General features: G+C 42.1%; 2 protein-coding genes across 8 annotated transcripts in view; both read left to right on the top strand.

The window, feature by feature from the left end:
• Positions 1–303: 303 nt before the first annotated feature.
• LOC135560139 (interleukin-2 receptor subunit beta-like) lies at positions 304–23,727 on the top strand. 7 transcript variants are annotated; one of them, XM_065001294.1, is made up of 12 exons: positions 309–533; positions 8,398–8,440; positions 8,499–8,636; positions 9,920–10,019; positions 12,988–13,099; positions 13,235–13,310; positions 13,612–13,711; positions 15,640–15,773; positions 16,070–16,262; positions 16,651–16,750; positions 16,997–17,081; positions 17,879–23,727. In XM_065001294.1, exons 4-12 carry the CDS (start codon positions 9,950–9,952, stop codon positions 19,145–19,147), a joined length of 2,139 nt encoding a protein of 712 aa, XP_064857366.1. In that variant the 5' UTR covers positions 309–533; positions 8,398–8,440; positions 8,499–8,636; positions 9,920–9,949; the 3' UTR covers positions 19,148–23,727. The 7 variants fall into 7 exon arrangements, with proteins under 7 accessions (XP_064857364.1, XP_064857370.1, XP_064857366.1 ...); XM_065001292.1 differs by having other exon boundaries at positions 304–533; positions 8,398–8,636; XM_065001298.1 differs by lacking the exon at positions 8,499–8,636 and having other exon boundaries at positions 308–533.
• Positions 23,728–23,897: 170 nt separating this feature from the next.
• LOC115143543 (transmembrane protease serine 6) overlaps positions 23,898–27,976 on the top strand; it is a 19,239-nt gene continuing 15,160 nt past the window's right edge. Inside the window, exons 1-4 of the mRNA XM_065001299.1 lie at positions 23,898–24,390; positions 24,888–25,023; positions 25,261–25,403; positions 25,765–25,832. Of these exons, the coding sequence (XP_064857371.1) occupies positions 24,307–24,390; positions 24,888–25,023; positions 25,261–25,403; positions 25,765–25,832 (431 nt within the window). The 5' untranslated portion in view covers positions 23,898–24,306. The remainder of the gene's footprint in view (positions 24,391–24,887; positions 25,024–25,260; positions 25,404–25,764; positions 25,833–27,976) is intronic.

Below are 27,976 nucleotides of genomic sequence, written 5' to 3' on the forward strand. Positions count from 1 at the left end.
TACCTCACTCGCCACACACGCCACTTTCAAAGCTTTTGCTCCTGTTATTTCCAGAAAGGAATAAAAACACAACATGTTCTAATTTGACACTTTACATCATCTCAACATTTCACAGTAACCAAAGTGATATTCTTTAGAAAAAAGGAACCAGAACAGAGACCGAAAGAAGAACAACTGAAAAATGTAATATTTTTGATTTAACCCCCGCTTCTGACAAGTACAGATCACAACGTTGATGACGTGTGTGTGTGTGTGTGTGTGTGTGGTTTCAGTTGAAACTAACTGAAGCCACAGAAATCCCTTTTCTGTCAGTCATCTCTTTTCTGTTCACTCATTTACTTTTCAGAGAAGGCAGTCAGATGTTTTTCTCCTCATTAATGGGTTTGAATCATCCGGTGGAGACCAACTGAGAGACAAGAAACTGATTCATCATTAAGCACTTGTCCTTCAGTTCAGAGTGAAACGTAACTCAACCGTAGAGCATTGAGAAGCCGGTGTTTCTGAGACTACAAGAAGGTCCACTATACAGTAAGGTAAGGCTCTCTTTGAATATTCATATACAGATGTAGGATCTTAATTTGATCACTCTTTTGTTGCTTAGAATTGTCCTGAACAGTAGAAAATGAAACTTGTAGTGTATTCAAGGCTCAATAAGGCTTCTAACGCTTGTAATTTCCAATTTAAAATGTCAGACTTGATTTGCCCTTTCGAAAAATGTATCAGCCCCTACAACAAATATCCATAATCCACATAACTATATCCATAATCCACATAACTATAACTATAATCCACATAACTATATCCATAATCCACATAACTATATCCATAATCCACATAACTATATCCATAATCCACATAACTATATCCATAATCCACATAACTATATCCATAATCCACATAATAATTCACATTTCCAGTTGCTAATCATTTCACATAACTATATCAAATAATCCTACATCTATAACTATATACATGTGTTGTTCATAATCCACATAACTATATCACATTAATCATGATCACATAATAATAATCACTATTATCCAGTTGCTCAGGATCATTTTTTGTGTATCATTGGGAAAACTGTCTCACCGTTAATGAAGATCACTATGATGATATGATGACTATTATATTGGCTTCCTCATAATTACATGTGGGTTTGAGTGTGATCAATCACAGAAAAGCTAACTCATGATCCTGTATGTGTGGACCATAGGGCTTCCTCACCCTGTGTGTGTTTGGGTTTGAGTGTGATCATTGGGAAGACACAGTATTACACCGTTAAGGTCATGATCACGGTAGTGATGATGATGATGATGACTATTATCATTAGGGCTTCCTCACCCTGTGTGTGTGGCCATGTGTGGGTTTGAGTGTGATCATTGGGAAGACACAGTATTACACAGTTAAGGTCATGATCACGGTAGTGATGATGATGATGATGACTATTATCATTAGGGCTTCCTCACCCTGTGTGTGTGGCCATGTGTGGGTTTGAGTGTGATCATTGGGAAGACACAGTATTACACCGTTAAGGTCATGATCACGGTAGTGATGATGATGATGTGTGGGTTTGATGACTAGTATTACACAGTTAAGGTATCATTAGGGCTTCCTCACCCTGTGTGTGTGGCCATGTGTGGGTTTGAGTGTGATCATTGGGAAGACACAGTATTACACAGTTAAGGTCATGATCACGGTAGTGATGATGATGATGATGACTATTATCATTAGGGCTTCCTCACCCTGTGTGTGTGGCCATGTGTGGGTTTGAGTGTGATCATTGGGAAGACACAGTATTACACAGTTAAGGTCATGATCACGGTAGTGATGATGATGATGATGACTATTATCATTAGGGCTTCCTCTGCCTGTGTGTGTGGCCATGTGTGGGTTTGAGTGTGATCATTGGGAAGACACAGTATTACACAGTTAAGGTCATGATCACGGTAGTGATGATGATGATGACTATTATCACTTGAGAGACTCACAGAGAGCGAAGCTGTTACAATATTGCATACACCTCTCCCATCCCTTGGGGCTGATGGAATGTGTCTAGGCTATGCGCTAGGAAAGGATTCTTCCATCCTGGGCCCAGAGAAGCCCAGGCTTTGTTCTGTGTTAGTGCTGGGCTGCACCAAAACCCTGCACACCCTTTAGATCTCTAGAATCAAGGTTGAAGACCACTGTCCTCATTGTGGAAGAGGCTAGGAGCTGATTCAATCTTCATTATGGAGGGGGCTAGGAGCTAATTAGAGTTTCATTATGGAGGGGGCTAGGAGCTAATTAGAGTTTCATTATGGAGGGGGCTAGGAGCTGATTCAATCTTCATTATGGAGGGGGCTGGGACTAATTAGATTTTCATTATGGAGGGGGCTAGGAGCTGATTAGGGCTTCATTATGGAGGGGGCTAGGAGCTGATTAGGGTTTCATTATGGAGGGGGCTAGGAGCTGACCAGGACTTCATTATGGAGGGGGCTAGGAGCTGATAAGGACTTCATAATGGTGAGGGCTAGGAGCTGATAAGGACTTCATTATGGAGGGGGCTAGGAGCTGATTAGGACTTCATTATGGAGGGGGCTAGGAGCTGATTAGATGTTCATTATGGAGGGGACTAGAAGCTGATAAGGACTTCATTATGGAGGGGGCTAGGAGCTGATTAGATGTTCATTATGGAGGGGGCTAGGAGCTGATTAGGACTTCATTATGGAGGGGGCTAGGAGCTGATTAGATGTTCATTATGGAGAGGGCTAGGAGCTGATTAGGACTTCATTATGGAGGGGGCTAGGAGCTGATTAGATGTTCATTGTGGAGGGGGCTAGAAGCTGATAAGGACTTCATTATGGAGGGGGCTAGGAGCTGATTAGATGTTCATTATGGAGGGGGCTAGAAGCTGATAAGGGTTTCATTATGGAGGGGGCTAGGAGCTGACTAGGACTTCATTATGGAGGGGGCTAGGAGCTGATAAGGACTTCATTATGGAGGGGCTAGGAGCTGGTTCAATTTTCATTATGGAGGGGGCTAGGAGCTGGTTCAATTTTCATTATGGAGAGGGCTAGGAGCTGATAAGGACTTCATTATGGAGAGGGCTAGGAGCTGATAAGGACTTCATTATGGAGGGGCTAGGAGCTGATAAGGACTTCATTATGGAGGGGCTAGGAGCTGGTTCAATTTTCATTATGGAGGGGGCTAGGAGCTGATTCACTTTTCATTATGGAGGGGCTAGGAGCTGGTTCACTTTTCATTATGGAGGGGCTAGGAGCTGGTTCACTTTTCATTATGGAGGGGGCTAGGAGCTGATTCACTTTTCATTATGGAGAGGGCTAGGAGCTGATAAGGACTTCATTATGGAGAGGGCTAGGAGCTGGTTCAATTTTCATTATGTAGGGGGCTAGGAGCTGGTTCACTTTTCATTATGGAGGGGGCTAGGAGCTGATTCAATCTTCATTATGGAGAGGGCTAGGATCTGGTTCAATTTTCATTATGGAGAGGGCTAGGAGCTGGTTCAATTTTCATTATGGAGGGGGCTAGGAGCTAATTAGATGTTCATTATGGAGGGGGCTAGGAGCTGATTAGGTCTTCATTATGTAGGGGGCTAGGAGCTGATTAGGGCTTCATTACGTAGGGGGCTAGGAGCTGATTAGATGTTCATTATGTAGGGGGCTAGGAGCTGATTAGGGCTTCATTTCGTAGGGGGCTAGGAGCTGATTAGATTGTTCTGATTAGAGCTTCATTATGGAGGGGGCTATGTAGGGGGCTAGGAGCTGATTGCTTCATTTAGAGGTGACTAGTGGCTGAATATGGCTTCATTATGGAGGGGGCTAGGAGCTGATTAGAGCTTCATTATGGAGGGGGCTAGGAGCTGATTAGAGCTTCATTATGGAGGGGCTGAGCTGATTGGCTTCATTATGAGGTGATATGGCTTGAATATGGCTTCATTATGGAGGGGGCTAGGAGCTGATTAGAGCTTCATTATGGAGGGGGCTAGGAGCTGATTAGAGCTTCATTATGGAGGGGCTAGGAGCTGATTAGGGCTTCATTATAGAGGTGACTAGTGGCTGAATATGGCTTCATTATGGAGGGGGCTAGGAGCTGATTAGAGCTTCATTATGGAGGGGGCTAGGAGCTGATTAGGACTTCATTATGGAGGGGCTAGGAGCTGATTGATTAGAGCTTGGCTGATTGGCTTCATTATGGAGGGGCTAGGAGCTGATTAGGACTTCATTATGGAGGGGGCTAGGAGCTGATTAGAGCATTTCATTATGGAGGGGGCTAGCTGATTAGCTGATTAGGGCTTCATTATGGAGGGGGCTAGGAGCTGATTAGAGCTTCATTATGGAGGGGGCTAGGAGCTGATTAGAGCTTCATTATGGAGGGGGCTAGGAGCTGTTTAGAGCTTCATTATGGAGGGGGCTAGGAGCTGATTAGAGCTTCATTATGGAGGGGGCTAGGAGCTGATTAGGGCTTCATTATGGAGGGGGCTAGGTTTTGATTAGGGCTTTATTATAGAGTGAGCTATAGGTTGATTAGGGCTTTATTATAGAGGGGGCTATGGGTTGATTAGGGCTTTATTATAGAGGGGGCTATGTGTTGATTACGGCTTTATTATAGAGGGGACTATGAATTGATCAGGGCTTTATTATAGAGTGTGCTATAGGTTGATTAGGGCTTTATTATAGAGGGGGCTATGGGTTGATTAGGGCTTTATTATAGAGGGGGCTATGTGTTGATTAGGGCTTTATTGTAGAGTGGGCTATAGGTTGATTAGGGCTTTATTATAGAGGGGGCTATGGGTTGATTAGGGCTTTATTATAGAGTGGGCTATAGGTTGATTAGGGCTTTATTATAGAGGGGGCTATGGGTTGATTAGGGCTTTATTATAGAGGGGGCTATGGATTGATTAGGGCTTTATTATAGAGGGGGCTATGGATTGATTAGGGCTTTATTATGTAGAGGACTAGGAGCTGATCTGGGCCTGGGTTTACTAGGACAGGATGTTCAAATAGAAATGGAGCAAAACCCTGCACACCTTGTGGGCTCCCAGTAGAGTTGAACTGGAGACCGTTGTCCTCATTGTGGAGGGGCTTTTGAGTGTGTTCCTAATGGCACCCTATTCCTTATATTGTGTACTAATTTTAACCAGGACCTCTAGGGTATATAGTACACTATATAGGGAATAAGGGTGCCAGTTAGGATGTAACCTAGGGGTTGATTTGGTCCAGTGTTTAAGTAGGACAGGATGTACACACCCAGCCACAGGTACAGAGGAAGTCAAAGACAAGAGGGGGAGGAGGGGAGAGAGTGTTGGTGGAAAGGAAGTCAGAGAGAAGATAGGTAGGGTGAGGGGGAGGAGGGGAGAGCCAGGGAGTGAGCGTTGGTGGAAAGGAAGTCAGAGAAGAGGGGGAGGAGGGGAGAGTCAGGGAGTGAGCGTTGGTGGAAAGGAAGTCAGAGAAGAGGGGGAGGAGGGAGAGTCAGGGAGTGATGCGTTGGTGGAAAAGAAGTCAGAGAGAAGATAGGGAGGGGGAGGAGGGGAGAGTCAAAGAGAAGATAGGGAGGGGGACTCAGAAAGAAGATAGGGAGGGTGGAGTCAGAAAGAAGATAGGGAGGGGGAGTCAGAAAAAAGATAGGGAGGGGGAGTCAGAGAGAAGATAGGGCGGGGGAGTCAGAAGAAGATAGGGAGGTGGAGTCAGAAAGGATAGGGAGGGGGAGTCAGAAAGAAGATAGGGAGGGGAGTCAGAGAGAAGGTAGGGAGGGGAGTCAGAAAGAAGATAGGGAGGGGGAGTCAGAGAGAGGATAGGGAGGGGGAGTCAGAAAGAAGATAGGGAGGGGGAGTCAGAGAGAAGATAGGGAGGGGGAGTCAGAGAGAAGATAGGGAGGGGGAGTCAGAGAGAAGATAGGGAGGGGGAGTCAGAGAGAAGATAGGGAGGGGAGAGTCAGAGAGAGGATAGGGAGGGGGAGTCAGAGAAAGAAGATCAGGGAGGATAGGGAGGGAGTCAGAAAGAAGATAGGGATGGGGAGTCAGAAAGAAGATAGGGAGCGGGAGTCAGAAAGAAGATAGGGAGGGGGAGTCAGAGAGAAGATAGGGAGGGGGAGTCAGAGAGAAGATAGGGAGGGGGAGTCAGAGAGAAGATAGGGAGGGGAGTCAGAGAGAAGATAGGGAGGGGAGTCAGAAAGAAGATAGGGAGGGGGAGTCAGAGAGAAGATAGGGAGGGGGAGTCAGAGAGAAGATAGGGGGGGGAGTCAGAAAGAAGATAGGGAGGGGGAGTCAGAGAGAAGATAGGGAGGGGGAGTCAGAGAGAAGATAGGGAGGGGGAGTCAGAAAGAAGATATGGAGGGGGAGTCAGAAAGAAGATAGGGAGGGGGAGTCAGAGAGAGGATAGGGAGGGGAGTCAGAAAGAAGATAGGGAGGGGAGTCAGAAAGAAGATAGGGAGGGGAGTCAGAAAGAAGATAGGGAGGGGGAGTCAGAAAGAAGATAGGGAGGGGGAGTCAGAGAGAAGATAGGGAGGGGGAGTCAGAGAGAAGATAGGGAGGGGGAGTCAGAAAGAAGATAGGGAGGGGAGGAGGGGAGAGTCAGGGAGTGAGCGTTGGTAGAAAGGAAGTCAGAGAGTGATAGGGAGGGTGAGGTGAGAGGTGTACATAAGAAGAAGAAGGGAGGGGGTGTTAGTATGAGGTTTAGTTTGGGAGAGGATGAGAAGAGAGGTAGAGAAGAGAGGAGGGGACGGGGGTGTTAGTGGTTTGAGGTTTGTTTGTTACTGGAAACAGCTTGTAAACATTCTGGGAAACAAGGACGTTGTGGTTTTCTTACCTGTAGCCCGTGTGTGTGTGTGTGTGTGTGTGTGTGTGTGTGTGTGTGTGTGTGTGTGTGTGTGTGTGTGTGTGTGTGTGTGTGTGTGTGTGTGTGTGTGTGTGTGTGTGTGTGTGTGTGTGTGTGTGCATGCACAATGTGTGTGTGTGTGAGTATTAGCTTGCATGAAGACTGCACTTGTGTTCGAGCTTGCGTGGGCAATGCATGCGTGTGTGTGTATGTTACGGCAGGAAAGCCCTGATCTGGGATCAGGCTAACATGTTATAGCAGGAATGCCCTGATCTGGGACCAGGATATCAGGTTAAGGCAGGAAAGCTTTGATCTGGGACCAGGCTACCAGGTTAAGACAGGAAAAGCCCTGATCTGGGACCAGGCTACCAGGTTAGGGCTGGAAAGCTTTGATCTGGGACCAAGCTACCAGGTTAAGACAGGAAAAGCCCTGATCTGGGACCAGGATATCAGGTTAAGGCAGGAAAGCTTTGATCTGGGACCAGGCTACCAGGTTAAGACAGGAAAGCCCTGATCTGGGACCAGGATATCAGGTTAAGGCAGGAAAGCTTTGATCTGGTACCAGGCTACCAGGTTAGGGCTGGAAAGTGAACAGTGAACACGACAGTGAAGACGACATCACAAGGCTTCACAGCTAACAATGTACCGAAACCAGTGGTGGCTGGTGGCACTTTAAATTGGAGGACGGACTCCTAGTAATGTCTGGAACAGAATTAATGGAAGGGTATCAAACACATCTAACACACTGATTCCTTGAACTCCATTCCAGGCATTATTATGAGCCTTCTTCTTCACCCAGTCAACACATCTTATACCTGTTAGATGGTTGTTTTTAGGTGGGTTTATTTTTTTAAAGGAGTGGAAACTTCACACCTCAGACTGAACATAACATGTCTCTCTAACCACAGTGACCTTTTACTAAAAAAAACACATGAGAGACTGGTAGCAAACAGCACACTGCCCATGTACAGCTATCGGAACTACTGTTATATATATATATATATATATATATATATGATCTAAAAGGCAAAACTGATCCTAGATCAGCACTTCTACTCTGAGATGCTTTATTGATCTGGGATCAGGTCCCCTTGTCCATGTAATCTTATACATTATGATCTAAAAGGCAAAACTGATCCTAGATCGGTACTTCTACTCTGAAATGCTTTATGAATACAGGCCCTGACAATAATATACAGAGATATCAATAACAGCAATAGTGACTGTCAAAGGACAACAGTGTCTCAGATGATTAGCATGGTTCAACTGTTGCATCTCTGGCCATGGTTCTGGAAACGTCTTTAGGTGATAGTATAGTGTGTGGCTAAGTGTATATTTCTAGAACCTGAGTGTGTCACAGAGAGACTCTGGTCGTTGGTAGGATGATCATCTTGATTATGATTGACACACTGATATTGGGAGGGAGGGAGGGAGGGAGGGAGGGAGGGAGGGAGGGAGGGACTGACTGACTGACTGACTGACTCACTCACTCACTCACTCAGTCGAGTTGGAGTAATACCATAGTTAGTAACACCATCAGTAGAGCATCATCCTTCATCCAACCCTTTCCATGTTTTTTCATTAGTTCCATCACAACTCATCCAGCTTGGGCCGTTCAATATCTAAAGGTAAGAGACAAAATATCTGCAATACTAACCCCCCTGATTCAACATGGTTTTGTTCCAGCCCAACACTAACCCCAGCTTGGGCCGTTCAATATCTAAAGGTAAGAGACAAAATATCTGCAATACTAACCCCCCTGATTCAACATGGTTTTGTTCCAGCCCAACACTAACCCCAGCTTGGGCCGTTCAATATCTAAAGGTAAGAGACCAAATATCTGCAATATTAAAAACATGTAAATGTTTGAAATGCACCTAAAATGCTATGCAAATTTGAATAACCTACTAAATGGGTTTACAGTGTTTAAGTTTGTGCTTGGCTTGTTTCTGGCATACCAGTGTGTAAGAACGTTGGTTTAAACAAATGCAACTTTGTTAATGAGATGTTTTACGCAAATAACCTTCATGTCTACTGATATGATTTACACAAATAACCTTCATGTCTACTGATATGATTTACACAAATAACCTTCATGTCTACTGATATGATTTACACAAATAACCTTCATGTCTACTGATATGATTTACACAAATAACTTCATGTCATGTCAAATAACTGTCTACTGATATGATTTACACAAATAACCTTCATGTCTACTGATATGATTTACACAAATAACCTTCATGTCTACTGATATGATTTACACAAATAACCTTCATGTCTACTGATATGATTTACACAAATAACCTTCATGTCTACTGATATGATTTACACAAATAACCTTCATGTCTACTGATATGATTTACACAAATAACCTTCATGTCTACTGATATGATTTACACAAATAACCTTCATGTCTACTGATTTACACAAATAATGATTTACTGATATGATTTACACAAATAACCTTCATGTCTACTGATATGATTTACACAAATAACCTTCATGTCTACTGATATGATTTACACAAATAACCTTCATGTCTACTGATATGATTTACACAAATAACCTTCATGTCTACTGATATGCAACAGTAAAACAGATGTTACTTCGTATTCAACTGATGTTAATTATATCTGACATGTATTTCACCTTATGTGACCTAATAAGTTTCTATTCTGTAAATGAGGATGTATGGATCCCTCTCCCACTTGCACACCTGTTCAGTTTCTGTGGCTTTCACTGTGTGTGTGTGTGTTTGTGTGTGTGTGTGTGTGTGTGTGTGTGTGTGTGTGTGTGTGTGTGTGTGTGTGTGTGTGTGTGTGTGTGTGTATGCGTGTGTGGCTACGCTTAAACTGATAACACTTGATCTACTTTCATGGAAAAAACACACCACGCAGACAGACATAGAAAGTTGCACTTTTTCTTCTCATGCTTCAGTCTTTCTTCCATCCCAAATGTCACCCTATTCCCTACACAGTTCACTACTTTTGACCAGAGTCAAATGAGCCCTGGTCAAAAGTAGTGCCCTATATAAGAAATAGGGTACCATTTGGAACACTAAGCCACCTGTCGCTAATGTCATGTCTCCTACTGTGTTCTAGAATGAGAAAAAGGACCAGGAAGAAGTCATAATGGTTCTATGGTGTCTCTATGTCATCCTGCTCCTCCCCCTACTAACCTGCTCCAGCCAACCACAGTCCTGTAAGTCATCAATACCCTTCACAATGCATTACAACACATGTATAATGACCTTGAGGTTAAAGTGCAGACTGGCAGCTTTATTTCGAGTGTATTTACATCCATATCTGGTGAACCTTTTTTAGAAATGACAGCACCTTTTGTGCATAGTCTACCCATTTTAGGGGACCAAAAGTACTTTAATGTGTGTTAAAGTAGTGAACAGTTTTGTATTTGGTCCCATATTCATAGCAATGACTACATCAAGCTTGTGACTCTACACACGTGTTATTATTTTGTGCCTAATAGAAATGAATGGTAAATAATGTATGGTGTCATATCAGCTTGGATATCAGCTTGGATATCAGCTTGGATATCAGCTTGGATATCAGCTTGGATTTGGCGTCTCTCCTATCAAAACGTTGAGAGTAAACATCATTAACAGAAACAACTGAATTGTTGCGTGTGTTGTTGTTGTCCTCCAGTGTCCCTTTCCTAAATTAGCCATTGATGGAGGTAGAGATTTGGACTTGTGCATTTACTTCATTCTCCGTATTGGCCAAAAGCAATTCTGATCCAACCATTAATTCATATGTTGTTGTGCCCCTGGCCTGAGAGGATGGAAGTTCAAGCAAGCATTTTAGCCAGGTAGCCTAGGACAAAAAAATAAGCTTGTACTGTAAATAAGCTTGTAAGGTTTCAACGTGAAAGAGAGGAGGATGGCATTGGTGTTTCTCTACAAGTAGAGTGAGTCAACATGTTTTTCTACTTGCACGAGCGCACATGCATGCACACATAAATCAGAACCATGGACAGCCACATATTTAGCTTATGTTGATTGGACACATTTTTTGGGGGGGGGTTATATTTTAGTTGTCACTTTATTAGACGAAGCAGAGGTGATTTGATGATGTTGAAGTTGAAATGGTGATGGAATAGTGGAGGCAGCTCCTCTTTATGACTTGCAGTAACTCAAATCAAATCAAATTGTATTGGTCACATACAGATGGTTAGCAGATGTTATTGGGAGTGTAGCAAAATGCTTGTGCTTCTAGTTCTGACAGTGCAGCAAACAAGTAATATCTAACAATTCCACAACAGATACCTAATACACACAAATCTAAGTAAAGGACTGGAATAAGAATATATAAATATAAATATATGGATGAGCAACGACAGAGCTGCATTGGCAAGATGCAATAGATAGTATAGAATACATTATATACTGTACATATGAGATGAGTAATGCAAGATATGAAACATTATTAAAGTGACTAGTATTCCAATTATTAAAGTGGCCAATGATTTCAAGTCTGTATGTAGGCAGCAGCCTCTCTGTGCTAGTGATGGCTGTTTAACAGCCTGATGGCCTTGAGATAGAAGCTGTTTTTCAGAAGGCCAGCATCCCGGATTCGCCTCTTCACTGTTGACATTGAGACTGGTGTTTTGTTGGTACTATTTAATGAAGCTGCCAGTTGAGGGCTTGTGAGGCATCTGTTTCTCAAACTAGACACTCTAATGTACTTGTCCTCTTGCTCAGTTGTGCACCGGGGCCTCCCACTCCTCTTTCTATTCTGGTTAGAGCCAGTTTGCACTGTTCTTTGAAGGGAGTAGTACACAGAGCGTTGTACGAGATGTTACGTTTTTTGGCAATTTCTCACATGGAATAGCCTTCATTTCTCAGAACAAGAATAGACGAGTTTCAGAAGAAAGTTCTTTGTTTCTGGCCATTTTGAGCCTATAATTGAACCCACAAATGCTGATGCTCCAGATACTCAACTAGTCTAAAGGAGGCCAGTTTTATTGCTTCTTTAATCAGAACAACAGTTTTCAGCTGTGCTAACATAATGGCAAAAGGGTTTTCTAATGATCAATTAGCCTTCTATAATGATAAACTTGGATTAGCTAACACAACATGCCATTGGAACACAGGACTGATGGTTGCTGATAATAGGCCTCTGTACGCCTATGTAGATATTCCATAAATAATCTGCCATTTCCAGCAACAATAGTCATTTACAACATTAACAATGTCTACACTGTGTTTGTGATCAATTTGATGTTATTTTAATGGACAAAAAATGCTTTTCTTTCAAAAACAAGAACATTTCTAAGTGACCCCAAACTTTTGAACGGTAGTGTATGATTAAACATGATATAGAGCCTTGTAAAACATGACAGAGCCTTGTAAAACATGACATAGATCCTTAAAAACATGACATAGAGCCTTAAAAAACATGACATAGATCCTTAAAAACATGACATATAGCCTTAAAAAACATGACGCAGATCCTTAAAAACATGATATAGAGCCTTAAAAAACATGACATAGAGCCTTATAAAACATGACATAGAGTCTTGTAAAACATGACAGTGTCTTGTAAAACATGACAGTGTCTTGTAAAACATGTTATAGAGTCTTACAAAACATGATATAGAGTCTTACAAAACATGATATAGAGTCTTACAAAACATGATATAGAGTCTTACAAAACATGATATAGAGCCTTATAAAACATGACATAGAGCCTTAAAAACATGACACAGATCCTTAAAAACATGACATAGAGCCTTAAAAAACATGACATAGAGCCTTATAAAACATGACATAGAGCCTTAAAAACATGACACAGATCCTTAAAAACATGACATAGAGCCTTAAAAAACATGACATAGAGCCTTATAAAACATGATATAGAGCCTTATAAAACATGATATAGAGCCTTATAAAACATTATATCAACCCTTATATTAAAACTGTTGTTATTTTTTTCTTTCTCTCTGTTTCCCTTTCTCTCTGCCTCTTTCTCTCTCTCTCTCTCTCTCTCTCTCTCTCTCTCTCTCTCTCTCTCTCTCTCTCTCTCTCTCTCTCTCTCTCTCTTTCTCTCTGTTTCCCTATCTCTCTGCCTCTTTCTCTCTCTCTGCTCTCTCTCTCTCTCTCTCTCTCTGCCTCTCTCTCTCCTCTCTCACTCTCTGTCTCTGTTTCTCATAGGTCTGCAGTGTGTCAATGACTTCATCAGTAACATCACGTGTGTGTTGAACAACACATGCATACCCCCAGACATACCGTGCACTCTGCATGGTGAATACCCCGGGTTTAAAAGGTAAAGAAGACTAAGGATGCACCCTAACTGGTACCCTATTCTCATAGAGTCCTGGTCTAAAGTAGTGCACTATATAGGGAATAGGGTGCCATTTGGGATGCTAACTGAAACAATGGCTCACTGTTGTAACTACAGGCAATGTGAGATGAAGTCCTTGGCCGGTTTCAACACAACCTTGAGAGGCGGCAGTCTGGTCTTTGAGGGCAATCCAGTGAGTTTTATAAAACTACATCAAGTTAAAACCAATGCTTGGTTATATATGTGCATTATTATAGATCAAAACAATGATTTAAAAACAATTTTAAAAGTAATAACATGAATGTAACACGTTAATCTGAATGAATAAATTAACCAGGAATTTGTCATTTAAAAAAATATATATAATAATAAATCTTCCTAATAATAATAATAATAATACTAATAATAATACTACTAATAATAAAACAATGACAGCATATATATAGACCGATGGATAACCCTGGATAACTGAGCCTCTGTAAATGATCTTTCAGTTCTTTTGGGAAGAGGATAAAATATCCATTGTTGTACGGTGTGGACAAGCAGAAGATTATGTGATACAGATTGAATACCTGTATCAACCATTTAACCACAGTAAGTGTACAGTCATTTGAGTGATATTATGTACGATGTGTCATCTATTACTAACCTACTACATTAATTGTACACCAACTACAATGATACAATACCATAACTTTATGAGGTTTTGTGAAGTCAGCATACAAAATACACAAAATCAATACACTATGATACAACAAAATGCAATACAATCATGCTGGAAAGCTTATTAATATACAGTGCATTCAGGAGGTCTTCAGACCCCTTCACCTTTTCCACATTTTGTTATGTTACAGCCTTATTCTAAAATGTATAAAATAATTCCCCCCTCATAATCTACACACAATACCCCATAATGACAAAGCAAAAACAGGTTTTTATACATTTTTGCAAATGTATAAAAATGTTTAAAAATTGACATAAGTATTCAGACCCTTTAACTCAGTACTTTGAGACACATTTGGTAGCGATTGCAGCCTCGGGTCTTCTTGGGTATGTCGCTACAAACTTGGCACAGATGTATTTGGGGAATTTCTCCCATTCTTCTCTGCATATCCTCTCAAGTTCTGTCAGAGTGGGCGGGGAGAGTTGCTGCACAGCTATTTTCATGTCTCTCCAGAGAACTTGCCTACCTGGTTAAATAAAGGTGAAATAAATGTTCGATCGGGTTCAAGTCCGGGCCACTCAAGGACATTCAGAGACCTGTCCTGAAGCCACTCCTGCGTTGTCTTGGCTGTGTGCTTCAGGTCATGCTGGAAGGTGAACCTTAGCCCCAGGCAGAGGTACTGAGCGCTCTGGAGCAGGTTTTCATCAAGGATCTCTCTGTTCTTTTCTCCTTACACCCTTCCCTCAATCCTGACTAGTCTCCCAGTCCCTGCCGCTGAAAAACACCCCCACAACATGATGCTGCCAGTACTATGCTTCACCATAGGGATGGTGCCAGGTTTCCTCCAGACGTGACGCTTGGCATTCTGGCCAAGGAGTTTAATCTTGGTTCCGTCAGACCAGAGAATCTTGTTTCTCATGGAGTGAGTCTTTTAGGTGCCTTTTGGTAAACACCAAGCGGTGACTTTTTTTGAGGAGTGGCTTCCGCCTGGTTACTCTACCATAAAGGCCTGATTTGTATAGATGATTGCATAGATGATTGTCCTTCTGGAAGGTTTTCCCATTTCCATAGAGGAACTCTGGAGCTCTGTCATCGGGTTGACCATCGGGTTCTTGGTCACCTCCCCCGATAGCTGAGTTTGGCCGGGCGGCCAGATCTAGGAAGAGTCTTGGTGGTTCCAAACTTCTTCCATTTAAAAAAGATGGAGCCACTGTGTTCTTGGCGACCTTCAATGCTGCAGACATTTTTTGGTAATCTTCCCCGGATCTGTGCCTCGACACAATCCTGTCTCGGAGCTCTACAGACAATTCCTTCGACCTAATGGCTTGGTTTTTGCTCTGACATACACTGTCAACTGTGGGACCTTATGAAGACAGGTGTGTTCCTTTCCAAATCATGTCCAATCAATTTAATTTAGCACCGGTGGACTCCAATGAAGTTGGAGAAACATCTCAAGGATGATCAATGGAAACAGGATGCACCTGAGCTCAATTTCGATTCTCATAGGAAAGGGTCTGAATATTTATGTAAATAAGGTATTTCTGTTTTTTACTTTTAATAAATTTGCAAACATTTAAAAAAAACAGTTTTCGCTTTGTCATTATGGGGTGTTGTGTGTAGATTGATGGGGAAATATTTGTTTTAATCAATTTTAGAATAAGGCTGTAACGTAACAAAATGTAGAAAAAGGGAAGGGGTCTGAATACTTTCTGAACGCATTGTATACAACTTAATACTAATTCATACCTGATGCTAACATTTCCAATTCAACTTAGTACTAGTAGTTCTGTTACAGTGATATTAGTAATATATTAGTACTACTATGAGTACATTAACTGTGTTGTTTTGTGTTTGGCAGTTAAAATGCATCCCCCTGGCAAGCCGACTGTCATCAATGCCTCAATCGCCTGGACACCAGGAGCTCCCATTTCAGAAATGATATTCAAATATGACTTCCAACTACAGTGGAAACAGGAGCTACATCACTGGGAGGTGAGAGAGACAGAGAGAGGGGGGAGAGAGACAGAGACAGAGGATAGATAATAACAAGTGGGAAAGGGGAGAGATGTGAAAGAGAGAATACAGTGAAAGAGTGCACATCTCTTTGTACACTATGTAAAAGTAGACCTACTGTATGTTGTGCTACTGCAGGATGCTGTGGAGGTGAGAGAGAGAGAGAGAGAGAGAGGAGGAAGAGAGACAGAGGACAGAGGACAGATAATAACAACTGTGTCTCTCTCTTTGTACACTATGTAAAAGTAGACCTACTATATGTTGTGCTACTGCAGGATGCTGTGGAGGTGAACATATCAAACAAACAGATGTATTTTGACCTGGACCCTGAGATGCTGGAAGGAGGAAGGAGGTACCAGGTCAGAGTCCGGGTTCGAGCCGACCCAGACGATTACCCAGCCTGTCAGTGGAGCGACTGGAGCCCCAGTGCATCATGGGTCTCCACTCTGGGCCAGATGAAGCCAGCAGGTAAATACAGCATCAGTGATGTCATTGGTTATTAGTACACATTTGAATGTGGGCCTATATATACTTGGGGTGTGTCCCAAATGGCCCTATAGTTCCCTACATAGTCCAGAGCCCTAGGGGCCAAAAGCACTGCACTAAACAGGGAATATGTTGCCATTTGGAAGGCAGGCATAGTAGTGTGTTTCCATATGAATCTTGAAAAATAGCTCCTTCTTTCTTCCCTATTTCTTTCTTTCGTTCTTACAGGCAGACACATGCTCAAAACAAAACAAACTTACAGACAGAAATGTAAATGAAGGGTTTTCTATGCCAATGTTTTAGTAAAACAGTGGTGTTGTTATGTACGTTGTAAATATGTTCTGTGTTGTTCCTCTGATCCTGTTCTCAGGTAGTCCTGATGTTCTAGACCAGGACTTTGTGGTGGTCACCTTGGTGGGAGCTGTTGTTGTACTGGTCCTGCTGGTCTCCATGTTGCTCTGCAAAGGAAAGTGAGTACTGTCTGTCTGTGTGTGTGTGTGTGTGTGTGTGTGTGTGTGTGTGTGTGTGTGTGTGTGTGTGTGTGTGTGTGTGTGTGTGTGTGTGTGTGTGTGTGTGTGTGTGGAAGGGGGTGGGGTCCACTGTAAATGTGATGTATTTTAACACCAACGGACTGCAAAGTAAACATCATGTTTTAGATGTAATGTTTTGTAGTTGGTTAAGTGCAACTGCCTTTCATTTCCGTTCATTGCTGACAGGGTCAAGAAGATTCTGAATCCTCCTATACCAGATCCCTCCAGGTACTTTGAGGGCCTCAACCTCAAGCACGATGGAAACTTCAAGGTCAGTTCTACTTTTGACTGAAGTTACGTGCCAAAGGGGACCCTATTCCCTGTATTGTGCACTACCTTGTTATGGTGGTAGTTAGGTTATAATGGCTGTAGTTAGGTTATAATGGCTGTAGTTAGGTTATAATGGTGGTAGTTAGGTTATAATGGAGGTAGTTAGGTTATAATGGTGGTAGTTAGGTTATAATGGTGGTAGTTAGGTTATAATGGCTGTAGTTAGGCTATAATGGCTGTAGTTAGGTTATAATGGCTGTAGTTAGGTTATAATGGCTGTAGTCAGGTTATAATGGTGGTAGTTAGGTTATAAGGGCTGTATTTTGGTTATAATGGCTGTAGTTAGGTTATAATGGTGGTAGTTAGGTTATAATGGCTGTAGTTAGGTTATAATGGCTGTAGTTAGGTTATAATGGCTGTAGTTAGGTTATAATGGCTGTAGTTGGGTTATAATGGCTGGAGCCCAATGAATGGAATGGTATCAAACAGATAAAACACACAGTTTCCATATATTTATTACCAGACATTATTATGAGCTGTCCTCACCATTGTCTAAGAATTAGCATCATGTATGATTGAAGCCACCTGTCGGAAGACAATGCAGTCCTCACCTTACAAGCCTCCTCTGCAATAGAAAATAAAAATAATAATCCTTTCATTTACCTCTCCTCTATATGTCTCTCTTTCTCTGTGTGTGTGTGTGTGTGTGTGTGTGTGTGTGTGTGTGTGTGTGTGTGTGTGTGTGTGTGTGTGTGTGTGTGTGTGTGTGTGTGTGTGTGTCCGTGCCTGTGCCTACAGGCTTGGCTGGGTCCTTTGTTTGCCCTTGAATCCAACAACTCTGCCTCGCACTGTGAAGACATCTCCCAGGTAGAGATCACCGACAGCCTGGACAACGTCACCCCCTTGAGGACGACACCACCACAAGAGAAGAGATGGGACAACAGTGGCCACTCCTTCTGCTCCGGCTTCTCCAACTCCAGCTACTTCTTATCTCAATGCTCCCAGCCTGGATCCACCTCCATCAAGCTGGAACCCTGCTCTGTACACTCCCCTTACGGACCAGTAGGGGGCACTACTGAAATGATAGATGAGTGGAAGGAGGAGAACAGAGGAGAAAGGAAGGATAGTAATAGAGGTGTAGGGGGGAAGGCAGAAGATATCAGGGGTGGAGGGAAAGATGGAGAGATGTTGGGTGGAGGGAAGGATGGAGAGATGGGGGGTGGAGGGAAGGAGGGAGAGATAGGGGGTGGAGGGAAGGATAGAGAGATGTTGGGTGGAGGGAAGGATGGAGAGATGGGGGGTGGAGGTGTACTTGAAGGCATCAGTGCAGGTGAAGATATCCTCGAGGTTTCTTCTTACGGGCGTGTTGAGAAGCTCCAGGCCGAGCGTCGGGCCCTCATGAGCCCAGATTCAGGCATCGGCAGTGGGGCAGAGGATCAGGAAAGTCAGGAGAGCGTGGAGGATGCGGTCGGGCCTATTGCATCCACCCCCCATTTTGTCTCTCAGGACTTCCATCTTGTTTCGCTTCTTCCTCTTATCAATAACAATAACTTTACATTCTGCTCCACCCCCTTACCCATTTCCCTGTCCGCTTTCCCCCAGCTTCCCTTCACCCTACCTGGGTTGGATAGTGTAGGGGGAAAGGGTACGGAGATGGGGGTTGGAGGAGGTTCTCTCACAATGTCTTCCTCCTATGAACGTGTGGATAATCTGCAGCTCCAGGCCCAACTCTTGGCCCCTCAGAGCCCAGATTCAGGCATTGGCAGTGGGGGAGAGGATCAGGAAAGCCAGGAGAGCGTGGAGGATGAGGTCAGGCCAACTGTGACCCCATGTAACCATATCCCTCTTATTACCACTAACAATATATTTCCCTTCTGTTCCACTCCCTTACCTATTCCACTGACCAGTTTACACTTCCCCTTCTCTGGGTTGGGGTTGGCTCCATCCCTGGGTATGAGAACCAGTCATCCAGGCAGGCTGATCGAGGAGATGTCTCTCCTGTCTTCTTCAATGGCAATAGAGCCCTCTAGTGGCGGCTACATGCCAGTGAAAGAAGCTCAGAGCTGAGCTTTGAAAACATTTCACCAAGGTCTAGGTTTGGAAAAGTCTTGTAATTTTCCCAAAATTCCCTGGTTATCCAGAAATCCTGGTTGGAGGAAGCCAAGATGGTAATCTCCCAACCAGGATTGAGAAAGTTACTAGAATAGGGGGGTCAAAATTTTTAGAACACCTACTCATTCAAGGGTTTTTCTTTATTTTGACTATTTTCTACATTGTAGAATAATACTGAATACATCAAAACTATGAATAACACATATGGAATCATGTAGTAACCAAAAAAGTGTTAAACTAATCAAAATATATTTTATATTTGAGATTCTTCAAATAGCCCCCCTTTGCCTTGATGACAGCTTTGCACACTCTTGGCATTCTCTCAACCAACTTCACCTGGAATGCTTTTCCAACAGTCTTGAAGGAGTTCTCACATATACTGAGCACTTGTTGGCTGCTTTTCTTTCCCTCTGCGGTCCGACTCATCCCAAAGCATCTCAAGTTGGTTGATGTTGGGGGATTGCGGAAGCCAGGTCATCTGATGCAGCACTCCATCACTCTCCTTCTTGTTCAAAAAGCCCTTACACACCCTGGAGGTGTGTTGGGTTATTTTCCTGTTGAGAAACAAATGATAGTCCCACTAAACCCAAACTAGATGGGATGGCGTATCACTGCAGAATGCTGTGGTAAACATGCTGGTTAAGTGTACCTTGAATTCTAAAGTAATCACGGACAGTGTCACCAGCAAAGCACCATCACACCATAACACCTCCTCTTCCATGCTTTACGGTGGGAAATACACATGCAGAGATCATCCGTTCACCCACACCACATCTCACAAAGACACGGCGGTTGGAACCAAACATTTTCATTTTTGGACTCCAGACAAATTTCCACCATTGCTTGTGTTTCTTGGCCCAAGCAAGTATCTTCTTATTATTGGTGTCCTTTAGTAGTGGTTTCTTTGAAGCAATTCAACCATGAAGACCTGATTCACTCAGTCTCCTCTGAATAGTTGATGTTGAGATGTGTCTGTTACTTGAACTCTGTGAAGCATTTATTGGGCCTGCAATTTCTGAGGCTGGAAACTCTAATGAACTTATCCTCTGCAGCAGAGGGAACTCTGGGTCTTCCATTCCTTTGGCTGTCCTCATGAGAGCCAGTTTCATCATAGAGCTTGATGGTTTTTGCAACTGCACTTAAAGAAACTTTGAAAGTTCTTGAAATGTTCCATATTGACTGACCTTCATATCTTAAAGTAATGATGGACTGTCATTTCTCTTTGCTTATTTGAGCTGTTCTTGCCATAATATGGACTTAGTCTTTTACCAAGTAGTTCTATTTTCTGTATACCATCACTACCTTGTTACAACACAACTGATTGGCTCAAGCACACTAAGAAGGAAAGAAATTCCACAAATGAACTTTTAACAAGGCACACCTCTTAATTGAAATGCATTCCAAGTAACTGCCTCATGAAGCTGGTTGAGAGAATGCCAAGATTGTGCAAAGCTGTCATCAAGGCAAAGGGTGGCTAGTTTGAAGAATCTCAATTATAAAATATATTTTGATTAGTTTAACACTTTTTTGGTTACTACATGATTCCATATGTGTTATTTTATAGTTTTGATTTCTTCACTATTCTACAATATAGAACATAGTAAAAATAAAGAAAAACCCTTGAAGGTGTTCTAAAACTTTGACGGTAGTATATTTAACCCCTTTTTTTTTGGTAGGCACAAAATTACCTCCATACTTCCATAAGACATTTTAAACTGATACCGGTTACCTTCAGGTGACTCCCGTGACACTAGTGTGGGTCATAGAGAAAAACACATACTGCTTTCTTGAGAATCTCCCCTTTCCACAGTGGGATCCAACGTGTTCGTGAGAGTCTCATCTTTCCATATTTTATAGGCTAAACCGTTCAGACGTTTTCGTGAGAAGATCGCTTTTCGTGGATGTCTCATGGTCTGACAAACACCGCTCTAGCTCTGTCACCTTTCACCGCAGATGCGGAAGGGCGATATCGGCGGATTCAGATATAAACAGATATCTCTAGCTTAAACCGACAGGTTTTAATGGGTATTTTTTTATTATGTTACTTAGATTGATGCAGCGGTACCTCCATCGACTCTAGGGAGTTAAAGGGGCAATCTGGGATTTGGTATATCCATTTGTTGCTGTTTGAATCACAGATTGCCATATTATTGTGGTGTGTGAGGTATGGGTATGTTTTACATAGATCCATACATTCATAGATATGTATATAGATATGCATGTATAGCTGTGGTTCGATAGGATGGTAACAGGTGAGTGAATAGAGACAGACATTTAGTGTTCATTGCTTTGTGTTACACAGAGTCATAAATAGTGTTTTGTCTTGTAGACTACTTTGTTAGTTTACAAACTTCTTACAGCTGAAATCCCGTTAACGGGATAGATATGACAACAGCCAGTGAAAGTGCAGGGCGCCAACTTCAAACAACAGAAATCTCATCATTAAAATTCCTCAAACATACAAGTATTATACACCATTTTAAAGATAAACTTCTTGTTAATTCCACCACAGTGTCCAATTTCAAAAAAGCTTTACGACGAAAGCATACCATGTGATTATGTTAGGTCAGCACCTAGTCACAGAAAAACAGCCATTATTCCAGCCAAAGAGAGGAGTCACAAAAAGCAGAAATAGAGATAAAATTCATCACTAACCTTTGATGATCTTCATCAGATGACACTTATAGGACTTCCTGTTACACAATACATTTATGTTTTTTTCGATAAAGTTCATATTTATATCCAAAAATCTCAGTTTACATTGGCGCATTATGGTCAGTAATGTTTTGCTTCCAAAACATCCAGTGATTTTGCAGAGAGCCACATCAATTTACAGAAATACTCATAATAAACATTGATAAAAGAAACAAGTGTTATGCATGGTATTATAGATATACTTCTCCTTAATGCAACCGCTGTGTCAGATTTCAAAAAACCTTTACGGAAAAAGCACACCATGCAATAATCTGAGTACAGCGCTCAGGCAACCAAAACAAGCCATACAGATACCCGCCGTGTTGTGGAGTCAACAGAAGTCAGAAATAGCATTATAAATATTCACTTACCTTTGATGATCTTCATCAGAATGCACTCCCAGGAATCCCAGTTCCACAATAAATGTTTGTTTTGTTCGATAAAGTCCGTCATTTATGTCCAAATACCTCCTTTTTGTTTGTGCGTTTAGTTCACAAATCCAAATTCATGAGGCGCACTAGGTCCAGACAAAAATTCTAAAAGTCCCGTTACAGTTCGTAGAAACATGTCAAACGATGTATAGAATCAATCTTTAGGATGTTTTTAACATACATATTCAATAATGTTCCAACCGGACAATTCCTTTGTCTTTAGAAATGCTTTGGAACACAGGTCGCTCTCACGGCCACACGCGTGACCAGCTCATGGCCTTCTGCCAAACACCTGATTGAAACAGCTCTCATTCGCTCCCCCTTCACAGTAGAAGCCTGAAACAAGGTTCTAAAGACTGTTGACATCTAGTGGAAGCCTTAGGAAGTGCAATCGGACCAACTTTACACTGCATCTTGGATAGGCAAAGAGTTGAAAAACTACAAACCTCAGATTTCCCACTTCCTGGTGGGATTTTTTCTCAGGTTTTTGCCTGCCATATGAGTTATGTTATACTCACAGACATCATTCAAACAGTTTTAGAAACTTCAGTGTGTTTTCTACCCAAATCTACTAATAATATGCATACCTTAGCCTCTGCGCCTGAGTAGCAGGCAGTTTACTCTTGGCACCTTATTCATCCAAGCTACTCAATACTGCCCCCCCAGCCATAAGAAGTTAAAAAGACAAAGAAGAAATAGCCGTTGAGTTTACCACTCATATCATATAGTTGCCATTATAAATGCTGATTGGCTGAAAGACGTGCTATATCAGACCGTATACATCTCATGTCATATGGTTTCTGTTGATCTGCTCAGGGATACGTTTTTATACCACTTCTAAACACGTTTCTACCTCTCATGTCAGTACTACATCTATTTATGATATCAATATGATACTATGATTGTGCTCCCAGTAAATACTGATCTGATACTGATAAATCTCTCAGTAGAAATGAAGAATGTATTATTATGTTGTGTATAACATGGCCATCTTGAATGTAATGTCTCTGAAAAATCATGAGGAAAGTGGCTGATGTTCCAGACTGTTTTTTTGTTCATTTAAGATTACATTTATTTAACCAGACAATTCAATAACACATTTAAATAATAATGTTGATAATATGTGTTTTAAACAAATGTAGTGCTGGTTTATTGCACAGAACAACTTTGCAGTTCAAATTATTTTTTGGTTTTGTAAATGATCATTACTCTAAGTTAGAACTGAAAAAGTGTATAAGGCAGCTGAATTGTATTACAATCTTATTGACAGCAATTGATAAAGATATGTATTGTCTACCATAGACTGTTTGACTGTGTTTTTGATAGGGTAGGCCGTCATTGTAAATAAGAATTTGTTCTTTAACTGACTTGCCTAGTTAAATAAAGGTTAAAATAAATAAAATAAACTGACTGTGTTGTGAGTTATCCATTTTACAAACACTCCCGTTGGACCAATTTACGTCTAGAGGACATAGGCATACCTGTTGTGGGATCCGGGGGCCGGGCTGTTGTTAGGCGTCGACTGGTGATGTCATTAGAGCCTACATGCGTTACCTATCCCTGAGAGTATGTACGGTGCTACAGGCTTAACGAGGACTATTCTTAAATGTTTAATGTTTTGACAGTTACCAGAGAGAGAATAAATGTCTCGCAATCAATCATTTTGAATGCGTTTAATAAATACGTTTATATTTTAGGCTATTGCTATTATTGGTTAAAGTTTAGGCTACTAGCCTATATAGTCCAATGGGAATTCGGGAGATCCAACGCAATTGTGGAAATATTGACCGAGGGCTCTAGCCTACCTTTGGACTAGCAAATAAAAGGTAGAGTTGTCTCCCTTGTCCTTACTAGCGGTCGTTACCGACATGTCTGACTGGACGGATATTCTACCGAGATACATGAAGAAATAAAACGCTCCAACTATCCTCCACCGGTCTTTTTTTTGGACGGAGATGGTCTCGCGTGGAATAACGGATTTGTGAAGCTATGGCGCTCGGGCACGGCTCCAAAAAGTCGCGCTCCTGTGATTTGGAGGTAGCACCAGCTCCTGTGGACCTGCCATTGGAATGGGTCAGTAGGCTATATAAGAATTGTGATATTGACAATGTAGGCATATGATTTAGATACTATATAAAATAAATAATATATGTATTTTATGTTCAATGCACATTGGTTTAGTCATTTTATAATATCCTATAGTTTATTTTATAAGAATAATGCTCTGTCCAGGGCTTCAGGCTTCACCTACATTTATTATAGCTATCTGCAGGCCTTATGCTGGTTTATGCTGCAGGAAGAAGTTGACAATAGACACATATCTGGGGTCAGGTTAATCTCCTCAAATCCTAATCCTAACCTATGAATGGGGAATGGTACAACTGACCTTAGATCAAAGTCAGTTTTAGTTCTAGCTTTAGCATGAGGCCTCTGCACTGGTCTGTGCAGAATCCTCATCCACTGTTCTTACAGACCTGATTATACAGTATAATACTGTAAACTGTGATCCGAGGCCAGTTGTTAACTGGGTCGCATTGTGTGTGTGTGTTTGTTGTTGTTGTTGTTTACAGGTGGGGCCCGGTAACGAAGCCTCCATGACGTCCTCTAAGATGTTGAGACGACCCTGCAGGTGTCTCCTAGCCTTCCTTATCATCTTCACCATCATCATCCTCTCGGGAGGAGCAACTCTGGCATGGTACTTCCTGGGTGAGCAAGGGATTTTGGGAAAATAACCTGGGACACACACACACACACACACACACACACACACACACACACACACACACACACACACACACACACACACACACACACACACACACACACACACACACACACACACACACACACACACACACACACACACACACACACACACACACACTATGACTGGCTATCTGATATGTAACATGCCAGTACGTCTCTCCCCCTCCCTCCCTCCAGAGTACAGGTTATGGGTGCTGGAGCCCAGGGTACCACAGCAGTATACTGCTAGACTCTCTATCCTCAACAGGAACTACTCCTCTGGTCTCTCCTCTCACACCAGCCCAGCCTTCACAGCCCAGGCAAAGGAAGTACAAGATATGGTATAGGACAAGGGATAATGGGAAAATAACCTGGACACTCACTCACGCATGCCCCCCCCCCACCCCCCTCCACACACACTCTGTATCGTCTTTATGTTTCACAACTTTTTATTTTCAATTGAAATCCTCTGTTGCTCTGACTATTGCCCTCTCTCTCTCTCTCTCTCTCTCTCTCTCTCTCTCTCTCTCTCTCTCTCTCTCTCTCTCTCTATATATATATATATATATATATATGAAAATATTTCTCTCTCTCTATCCCCCGCCATCTCTCTCTCACTCTCTCTCTCTCTCTCTATATATATATGAAAATATTTCTCTCTCTCTATCCCCCGCCATCTCTCTCTCACTCTCTGTCTCTCAGGTGAGGAGGATAGTGAAGGGCTCAGACCTATCTCGCTACTTCAACTCCACCAAAGTCTTTGCTTTTGGGTACATAAAACCAGATCTAGAAATACAGGTCCAGATACATATCTATGTCATGTATTTCTATACCTAGTACTGTATATCTATGACTGTAAATATACAGTTGAAGTCGGAAGTTTACATAAACTTTAGCCAAATACATTTAAACTCTGTTTTTCACAATTCCTGACACTTAAATCCTAGTAAGTCCATGTCTTAGATCAGTTAGGATCACCACTTTATTTTAAGAATGTGACATTTCAGAATAATAGTAGAGAGAATGATTTATCTCAGCTTTTATTTATTTCATCACATTCCCAGTGGGTCAGAAGCTTACATACACTCAATTAGTATTTGATAGCACTGCATTTAAATTGTTTAACTTAGGGCAATGTGTTGGGTAGCCATCCACAAGCTTCCCACAATAAATTGGTTGAATTTTGGCCCATTCTTCCTGAATCAGGTTTGTAGGCCTCCTTGCTCGCACACGCATTTTCAGTTCTGCCCAGACATTTTCTATAGGATTGAGGTCAGGGCTTTGTGATGGCCGCTCCAATACCTTGACTCTGTTTTCCATTGTCCATTTGGAAGACCCATTTGCGACCAAGCTTTAACTTCCTGACTGATGTCTTGAGATGTTGCTTCAATATATCCACATAATTTTCCTTTCCTCATGATGCCATCTATTTTGTGAAGTGCACCAGTCTCTGCAGCAAAGCACCCCCCACAACATGATGCTGCCACCCCCATGCTTGACGGTTGGGATGGTGTTCTTCGGCTTGCAAGCCTCCCCCTTTTTCCTCCAAACATAACGATGGTCATTATGGCCAAACAGTTCTATTTTTGTTTCATCAGACCAGAGGATATTTCTCCAAAAAGTACGATCTTTCTCCCCATGTGCAGTTGCAAACCGTAGTCTGGCTTTTTATGGTCGTTTTGGAGCAGTGGCTTCCTCCTTGCTGAGGGGCCTTTCAGGTTATGTCGATATAGGACTCGTTCAATTGTTCTGGGATTGATTTGCACTCTTCGCACCAAAGTACGTTCATCTCTAGGAGACAGAACGCATCTCCTTCCTGAGCGGTATGACGGCTGCGTGGTCCCATGGTGTTTATACTTGCGTACTATTGTTTGTACAGATGAACGTGGTACCTTCAGGCATTTGGAAATTGCTCCCAAGGAAGAACCAGAATTGTGGAGATCTACATTTTTTTTCTGAGGTCTTCTGATTTCTTTTGATTTTCCCATGATGTCATGCAAAGAGGCACTGAGTTTGAAGATAGACCTTGAAATACATCCACAGGTACACCTCCAATTGACTCAAACAATGTCAATTAGCCTATCAGAAGCTTCTAAAGCCATGACATCATTTTCTGGAATTTTCCAAGCTGTTTAAAGGCACAGTCAACTTAGTTTATGTAAACTTCTGACCCACTGGAATTGTGATACAGTGAATTATAAGTGAAATAATCTGTCTGTACATGGTTGTTGGAAAAATTAATTGTGTCATGCACAAAGTAGATGTCCTAACCAACTTGCCAAAACTATAGTTTGTTAACAAGAAATTTGTGGAGTGGTTGAAAAACGAGTTTTAATGACCCCAACTTAAGTCTATGTAAACTTCCGACTTTAACTGTATCTAGGTATTAAACATACCTACCCACACAACATTGACACACTGTATACACGTGTACATGTGTATCTATATAATGTAGCCTGTATCTTTACAGTACCAGTCAAAAGTTTGGATAAACCTACTCATTCCAAGGTAGGGGCGGGGAGGAGGGGGAGCGGGGGGTGTAAAAAGAAGATACCCCATATTTGCTAAAAGACCAAGTCCATATTATAACTTAAATAAGCAAAGAGAAATGACAGTCCGTCATGACTTTAAGACATGAAGGTCAGTCAATCCGGAACATTACAAGGAATTTGAAAGGTTCTTCCACTGCAGTCACAAAAACCATCTATCATCTAGCTCTATGATGAAACTGGCTCTCATCAGGACCACCGCAGGAAGACCCAGAGTTACCTCTGCTGCAGAGGATAAGTTCATTAGAGGTACCAGCCTCAGAAATGGACAATTAACTGCACCTCAGATTGCAGCCCAAATAATTGCTTCTCAGAGTTCAAGTAACAGACACATCTCAACATCAACTGTTCAGAGGAGACTCCAT

The sequence above is a fragment of the Oncorhynchus nerka genome, linkage group LG15, assembly GCF_034236695.1.
Source record: "Oncorhynchus nerka isolate Pitt River linkage group LG15, Oner_Uvic_2.0, whole genome shotgun sequence".
Classification (NCBI taxonomy): Eukaryota; Metazoa; Chordata; class Actinopteri; order Salmoniformes; family Salmonidae; genus Oncorhynchus; species Oncorhynchus nerka.